Below are 8,963 nucleotides of genomic sequence, written 5' to 3' on the forward strand. Positions count from 1 at the left end.
ACACACTAATGTAAAGACCTGTGTTTAGAGTTTTGCTAAAAGTTTTTTTACAATAGCATGTAATGTGTTTGTGGTTTTGCAGACTTTATCTAAAGATCTATGTGAATGGTTTCACTGAGTGGGCCTCAAGTATCGCTTTTTAGTGTCTATGCAATAAAAAAAACAGTTGTTAGATTATTGGAAAACCAAAGTGAATCAAATCCATCCGTGTAAATGTTTGTCCCAATCAGAACAGGTTTTTTTTGTATGTTAATGTTAGACCACGGTTAGATTCTGACAGAAGGTAAAGGATCTTCAGGAGCACACATGGTACAGACAATGAGTTTCAATGATTTTTTTCAAAAGCTCTGAATGGTCATTGAGAGGAGCAGATGTTAAAGGCCCATAAATAACCCGTCTGGATTGGGTGAGGGTCACACCAGGGCAACGTTTTTGGTGTAGAGGCATATTTATCTGTGTGTTTCACCAACGCATTTATAAAATTACCATGTATTATTAATAAAATATTTGCATCTGCAATAACCACTGTTGCTGAAACTGTTACAAGGTTCAAACCCTTTCTTGCAAGCTCCTTCCACACATTCAAATCTTACTTTGAAACATGTAAGTGTAAACACAAAGATTCATAAACATATAAGAATAGCTCCTTAAAGGTGACCCTCGACAAATAAAGAAAAATAAAGATTTAAACTTTCCTGGAATTAGTATTATATATTTAGTAACAGAGGCTCAATGGCAGTAACCTCAACCAAATACTTTCAATAGTTACTGATCAGACCTGTGCAGCAGTTAGATGTGTTATGTCTGACTTTTATATAAAATTGCTTATGTATTTGCAATGAAGTACAAATTTAAGTAGATAGACAAGCTTGAGAAGTGCACATGGATGTTCCTCAGCTTAAACATCCAATTGATGAATAATGTCCCAGAGGTCCACAGCTAATCAAGACCAGCAGACAGATACAGAAAGCTAAAGATTTATAGCTAAAGATTGCATTGTTATGGCCACTTGCACTGTTTAGAATAACAAGTGCCTGTCTCATGGGTTACTTTTCTCACTTGGGAACGCATGTACATTCTGTAAATGCCACGTGACTAATCACTCTGGAGGCACTGGAAAATTACATCATGCTGATCTGACAACACTGATTGGCTGATGACACCAGAAGAAGCACAGATACGCCATAATAAACAACTACCCATGGGCCAATGAACACTTAAAAGGATAGGTTACCCAAAAATAAATAAAATCAATCATCATTTATTCACACTCATGTCATTCAAAACTGTATATGACTCATTGTTCTGTGAAACACAAAAGAAAATATTTTGAGAAATGTCTCAGTGGTTTTGTGTCCATATAAGTCAGTGGGGCCCCATTGTTGTTGGGGCACCTACGTTCTTCAAAATATCTTCTTTTTTGTTCTGATGAAAAAAAAAGTCAAACAGGTTTAGAATGACATGAGAATGAGAAAACAATAAAATAATTTTCATTTTTGGGTGAGCTATCCCTATAGTGCATCAATAAACATATTTCATTCAACTGCTGGTTGTTCAAGTATCACTTCACCTCTCATCACACTCAATAATAGTACCACATAATGTGTCCCACTTTACATTTAGCCACTAAGCCACTTTTTTTGTTTCCGCTGCTCTGTCAGTTGTGGTAATAGTATGTACCATTTGCACACTTTTACTATCTGATTGTTCTTCTAGCACAGTTTAAATTACCCCTGCGATTTGAAAATGACAATAAAGGAATTGCTGTTAAGAATGCACACAGTCCCAAGCTTTCATCACGGCTGTCCTGAACTGTTATGTAAAAGACAGGATATGAGGAAAAATATGCTTTTAAAGAAACAACTAGAAAAACATCTACTGGTGTTATAATTTAATATTTGTGAATTATAGGGATTTTTTGTCTGAGTATAAGTAAATTCGACTTAGCCCTTTGGAGCCACAGAAGAAAGACAATGAAAAATAAAATAGTAAGTAAATGACAGTGAATTTACAAAACTAAAATATACCACCCGTAATACATTGCTCTGAATTCTTCATTTCTCAACATTTTTAAATGTAGCTCATGTTAACTGTCAACTCCTTTGTCCTTATTCTTTAATGCTTTCTTTTCAAAAACAGCCATTGCGTTTCTAGTGGGTCTATACATGTTTTATTGCATAGCATGTTATTTAATTTTTTAGGGGTTTATTTTTATAATATGGCCTAGGGTCACACACAAGCCTACGTGCCTTCACTGCTGTTGTGTTTCTAAATGCAGTGTTTTTGTTCTCTCACAATATACTGAGTTGTTGTATAAATAGTTATTCTAGAATAACAAACCACTAGACTAAAGTGTGCGTGTTTCAACTGTCACCATATAGCGAAGTTCTTAAACCTCTCTGGCCTCTCTGTTCTCAGTTGTCAGGTAAACATTGATGTCACACTTCAGTATGAATTTAAACACCTTTTGCGATATGCTTGTTAGGTGTTTCCATTATTTTGGCCGCCCCCTAAAGTTTCCATTAAATCATTTAATTTCCCTACTTTCATGTCATTTACATTTACAAATGTTTCTTGTTTAAGTGATTTACAGTATATTTAATACAAGTGTCTGTGGTGAGCAAATGTTTACTTAAGATTGTGAGAACATTCAGGCATTAAATAGCCTACTGAAATACTGCTCAACTTAAATATGAGGACAACTTGTGAATGTGGTGTTTTTTGAAGTATAGACATGTTTAGTGGAAACTTCCACAAGTGCATTCACCACGTTTCCGTCTAACAGAGATCAAAGATATGACTGAGTTGTCAAGAACCGTGAAGAAAAAAATCGGTTGCATGTTAGATGACAAGTGATAGGACTATAGAGTGAAGTCAGTAACCGTATATGATCAAACACAAGCAGGAAAAGGACCGAAGAGGAAGCTGCGTTGTTTTAACACAGCAGCCATGAGCAACAACTTTCTATGTGCTCTTCTCATTCTTGCTTATCTGCGATCAGGTAGGTAAATGCGTATAGAACTATTAAACATTTGTACATGTGAAAACCACAAAAGCTTTAAAGCTTGAGCAAAGGATCTATTATAGCTCGGTATCATATATGGAATCTATATCACAATACACATTTACAGTAATAGAAAAATGTATCAAACGTTTTGGAAAAATGGACTGTTTACAGGCCAACACCACAATGAAAGGTTTTCAGGTAGTGAGGCATACAAATGCACACCCAAATGCATAAACAAATATCCAGGCTTCACACGCGGTGACAGTCTAACTAACAGCACATATGGTTAGTAATAAGAAGTTGCTGATTGTTTTCCTTGTTTTATGTTACTATGAAGGTATAAAATATCAGCTTCTTTCCATTTGTAACATTTTCTCAATTCTTTTATTTTGTGATTTACCTTAAAAATCACAGGTTTGATGAATATAGAGTATACTATTGCAACAATTTTCACATTCATTTGACAATTGATTTAAAACTGATCCTCATGTTAATAAAATGATCTTGAACTTGCTTGTCTGATGGGTGAAGAATGCATTTACTGTAAAGGCACTTGTTATATCCATTTGCAATAGATTCACAATGTAGATTAGCCTAGCCTAATGTAAATTAGTGGGCTTTGCATGTTATTTGTTCCTAACCAAAAACAGTATAAACATTCATAAGGTAACGAAGTTATCAAATAACCTCACTGTGGTTTCCGACATCAGAAGAAAGTGATGTTATTTTACCAGTAGATAAAAGGCATACAATCATAAAGATTTGTGGTAGGCTATATAACTGAATGGTTTTATGTATAATACAAAACTAACACTACAGCATTTTCTTTCAATCTGATCTATTAAATATAACAATTGTTAGAAGCTTTATACTTAGCATTCATTATTCCGTATTTGGGATTTTCACATAGCTCAATCATCCTTCTCATCTTTCTATATTTACCCCTTTTCTGTTGTTTACCAGGCAAATCCAACACGGATGTATCTATCAGTCACAGTCGATACAAAGAAGGTCGGAATGTGACCTGCGTTCTTACAGGAGATGAAAAAATGACTCAGATTAACTGGGAAATGCTAAAAGGCCCAAATCGCACCAAACTCGGCACGTTTCATCCAAGTTTGGGAACTCACATACCACCTGAATACAAGACTGAAGTTCAAATCCAGGGCAAATCAACTCCACATCCATTATCATCCCTTCTCATTGAAGCAGCATTAAATGAGAGTGTCCAAATCTGTTGTGCATTTGTAACATTTCCTTCAGGGAAACTAGAGCAATGCACCGACATCCGCGAGAAAGAAGCCAATATTAACACTATGACTAAAGGTATTGTGACACTGACACATTCAGTCATATTCTGCGTAACCACTTTCAAACCCTTAATCTAGTTTTTAAATGTCATATAGATTTTACTTATATGAAACGAGAACCGGGGATGGGATTTTTGGGACGTTTGGGTGCGGTGATTATTGGATCCATTCTTTCCCTTATAACCTTGGTCATGCTATTCTTCTTATGCAGAAAGTGCAACTATAGAAGGTAAAGACACATCCATCACAAACACAATAACACATGATCAATACCATTTACAAAATTGTTAAATGCTACACTAAAAAACAGAGCAAAAACATTATAGTACAATAAAGAGAAAATGTTAAAACTTCTCATTTGTCCCTATAAACACTATAAAACGTATTTGTTTATAAAGCGATCTGAAATTTCATCTTCCAGGAGGCAATCGTTTGAAATATGTATACAACTGACAGACACACCTGCTGAGGTAAGAAACTTACATAATGAATCATTAATACCATATGTTGTTAAATCAATGATGTTAATAATTAAGATTTCTTCTAGACAGCATTAAACTCATGTGGGTAATTGATAGGGCTGTGTATTAGCAAGTGCCTCCCGATACGATACATATCACGATAGATTGGGTCACGATACAATATATTGCTATGTATTTTGATACGATACATATTTGCGATATATTGCAATACTTTAAATAGAAAATCCCTTACAGAAAAGACACATGAATTTCACATGTTTTTTACATGTTTTTCGCATGTGATCACATGTATACAACATGTGTTTAACATGTGCAAAAAAACACGTGTGATCACATGTGAAATGTGTGTTTTTGGAACATTTTGGTGTGAATACCATGTGAATTCCCACGTGAAACCCATGGGATAACATGTAAAAACCCATGGGATGACATGGTGGAGATGTGAAGAACATGTGATCACATGTGGAGACATGTCGCATATGTTATCCCATGGGTTTTTACATGTTATCCAATGGGTTTCACGTGGGAATTCACATGGAATTCACACCAAAATGTTCCAAAAACACACATTTCACATGTGATCATATGTGTTTTTTGCATATGTGAATTTCGTGTGTCTTTTCTGTAAGGGATGTAAAAAGTAGAGCTAGAAATACAACATGCTGTGCACCACCGGGGGTTTTCTGTAAGGGTAAGTGTAAAAACATCCCTTACCTCTGCAGAGTGGCCATGATGTGCGATGCATGGACCTTTAGATCAGAGGTTTGGGAGCTCAAACTGTGGATTGCGCCCCTCAAGTGGGTAGCACAGGGGAATAAGGTGGCTCACGCAAGTCACTTGGCTGTTGTGGTGCATTACAGTTAAAACAATGAACATGGGCAGTATAAACCCCTGGTTCATCAGTGCTGTAAATGTGCTGGTGTCACATCCGTGAAAGCACTATAAATGTCATTGTTACTTTTCTTAATAAACTTTTTGTCTAATGCACTGCAGTAGCAGTGACTTGTGTCATGACTTGCGAAGCCTACAAACAGCATTATTTTAAATAACTCATTACTCCATGACTTATTTTGAAAACCAAAGCACACCCACACATCAGCTCGGAGAGCTCGAAGCATTCTTATATTTTTTGCGCCATGCTCACTTCCTCTTTCTTTTGGCCGTATGTATATGACATGATTTTAAAAAATGTATTGATAGTAGAGGTGTTACTATCGGAAAAAAATATTGCGATAGTTACATGTATCAATATTTTTTCACAGCCCTAGTAATTGACAAATATACCGTCCTATGGTGTGACATGGCAATAATAATATATTGTTCATAACGTTTTATTTTATTAATATTTATCATCATTGTTTTTTATTTATTTTTGCTGTCACACCATAGGACACATGTACGGTATATATGTCAACCATCTATGTACACTTACAAGGGCTCATTCAGTACTATTCAAATTGCTAAATGTCATTCGGCACAAATAACACAGAAACAGTTGAATAAGTGTATCATGGAAAGTTAAAAAGTGCAATGCAGTGAATTTTGTCTGGGCCGTTTCCTTTCAATCTCAAACGTACAATATTGTATAAAGTGATTAAAGGTACCTCAGTTTCCTGTTATTTTCTAAAGAATGTGCGTGGTTGTGGTTAAAGTGTGAATGTTGCTCTGCATGGCCAATTCTCACGGGCCTTGTTTGCCCCAAAATTATGTGAAGAGAATTCTCATAGTTTTACAAATTCCATTTTGCTATATAAAACTGTTAATCTCTTACTTCAGACACAAGAAGAACCAGCTTCAACTTCTCAAAGTTCTTCAAATGGCTTTGACCCCTCCAAACTTTATGCTAAGATCAAAAAAGACCTTTTCTACGGCCGGTTGTGGAAGTCGTACCAAGGCCAACCCAGGGCATGGACGCAGGATTCCACGTGTGATCAAGGACATGTTTATCACCTACTAGGACAGAGTCCTTTACCACGAAGAAATATGGACAGCCGCTCCTTGAGACCAAATACAACATGATTATCTATAAGCAGAAATAATGCATATATTCCAGTCTTTGAGTAAATCAGAGAATCTTTGCCATATGTTAAATTAAATTACACAAAGCAAAATGCACTTGTATTATCGCGCGGAAATAAATAAAGTATTTAAATGCTTATATTTTCACTTGAAGACAAACACTCCTTTAGTGTTTCAAATTTATATTAGACTACTACTGTACAGTATAGTATAGTACTATACATTTATTCATACTTCCACTAGTGGATCACAGCGTCCAAAACATTCCGTTTATTGACTCTCCTATAGGTTCTCTATTTACTGCTTGGGTTGTTGTTTTCCTCTTTTATCATAATTGTACTTGCCCCCTGGTCATTCTCAAAAAACAGTGACTTTCTGACTTCAAAAAGTCAAAAAATGTAATTCAGTTTTCATGCCTAAAATTTGATGAGTAGTATTCACCTGCATGATTACATTGTTAACAATAATAATGGCCAATTTAAATCTTGTTCCTTATTTAATTATTTTATTTTACTTATTATTTGTCTAGTGTTTTCTGTCATTGGTGTAACATCAGTGACAAATTTCCATGAATGGCTAATTTTCAAAAATGATGGCAATGTCACCTCAAAACTAACATGATTAGGCACATTAAAATTACATTATACCGATAAACATGTTTTTTCCCCAATAAAAATCCTTCATGCTGACACAAACCAAAGCAACATCAATGACGCTTTTAAAGATCCACCCCAAAAACCGACATTTTAAATAACATTTCTAATTTATATTAAGGAAAGGGACACTCACCATGTGTATGTGAAATGTTTATACACCACACAAAAGAGTTAAACATAGGGAGAATACATTTTTCAAGTACAAATGAAATTCAAATTAATTTAGAAAAAATGTACAAAACTATAAAGACTTAATTAACAATCATCATTATGAAAAGGTGCTGAGTTGCGTATTAATGGCTTAATCGGGTGGATTTTTTCATTTGGAAGCTTTTTACATGCCTGTAAAGTGTAGGGACAAGTTTGTGATCATATTTTGAAATGACCCTCACATCATTCCAAACCTTTATGACTTTCTTGTGCAGGACACAAAAGAAGACAACAGATTTTTCAAGTAGGGGTCTCTGCAGGTCGGAGAAATGGACTTGTCGAAAGGTGGGGGCGTGCCGAAAGGTAGGGGGCGTGCCCGAAAGGTTTTTCATTGGTCAAACGTGCTCTTTCTTCTCAATTTAGTTGACCAATTAGCGTTAACCACACACATACGTCATTTATTTTAAACAGGAAGATCGCAATAAGGTGTGTAATGCTAAGGTTTCAAATCGTGAATTTGTGATCATACGCCCTTAAAAACGAAATAAAATTTTATAAGGAAAGTCTGTGTTTTTGCTAAATTGTTTAATAATAAATTACAGAAGGTAGGCCTAAGTAATAGCTCTTACTCTTAGAAGCAGCTGTCGTTATGTTTTATGAGTCTTTTTCTGCATGTTTTTGTTTACATGTACTAAATCATAGTTGTACTAAAATGGTAGAAATGCCTTTTACAGTATGACATGTTGTTATTCTGTCATGACACCAAGGAAAGTAAATTATGTTGAATTTATAAAACGCTAGTGCAGTTGTAAGTGTTATGTATTATTTTAGAGACATTGTACCACCCTTTAAATAATATTTGTAATTCACATTTGATTGTGACACTTATCAGCTGTTCCTTAAATATCAGTTATTTCTAAATAGTTCAAATCCAATATGTGCATCCCCTGTACCTTCATTTTACTTTTACAATAAAACGCAATATGACATTAACACCTGCTTCTTTTCGTTTTCATTTTAAATATGGTTAAGGTAATGTGATTATTTTCACTTTTAATCAAATACAAAACACATTTTATTGTAAAGTATAAGAAGCACTTTGCACAATAGGGGAAAACAATTCAGTCAAAAGTACACAGGCAATGCTCCAAGACTACATTTAACTAATAAATACATACAGCCAGGCTGTGTATAGTTATGAAACTCTTGACTGACCTCAGTCAAAATGATTAGTATCGAAACTAATAGATTCATCAGACCAACGGTTGCCCATTATGAAATGTAACCAAAACTAGGCTAATAATCCTATTACCACTTAAGTGATATTAGAGGCAGCGGC

The 8,963-nt window shown here is 35.0% G+C and overlaps 1 protein-coding gene across 1 annotated transcript; it reads left to right on the plus strand.

Moving 5' to 3' along the window:
* Positions 1-2,858: 2,858 nt before the first annotated feature.
* On the plus strand, positions 2,859-8,588 carry si:ch211-196f2.6 (immunoglobulin domain-containing protein). Its single transcript, XM_057344125.1, has 5 exons — positions 2,859-3,001; positions 3,971-4,333; positions 4,414-4,546; positions 4,739-4,787; positions 6,576-8,588. The coding sequence occupies exons 1-5, from the start codon at positions 2,950-2,952 to the stop codon at positions 6,816-6,818; spliced, it is 840 nt and encodes a 279-aa protein (XP_057200108.1). The 5' UTR covers positions 2,859-2,949; the 3' UTR covers positions 6,819-8,588.
* The last annotated feature ends 375 nt before the right edge of the window (positions 8,589-8,963 follow it).

The sequence above is a fragment of the Triplophysa rosa genome, linkage group LG1 (assembly GCF_024868665.1).
Source record: "Triplophysa rosa linkage group LG1, Trosa_1v2, whole genome shotgun sequence".
In the NCBI taxonomy this organism is placed as follows: domain Eukaryota; kingdom Metazoa; phylum Chordata; class Actinopteri; order Cypriniformes; family Nemacheilidae; genus Triplophysa; species Triplophysa rosa.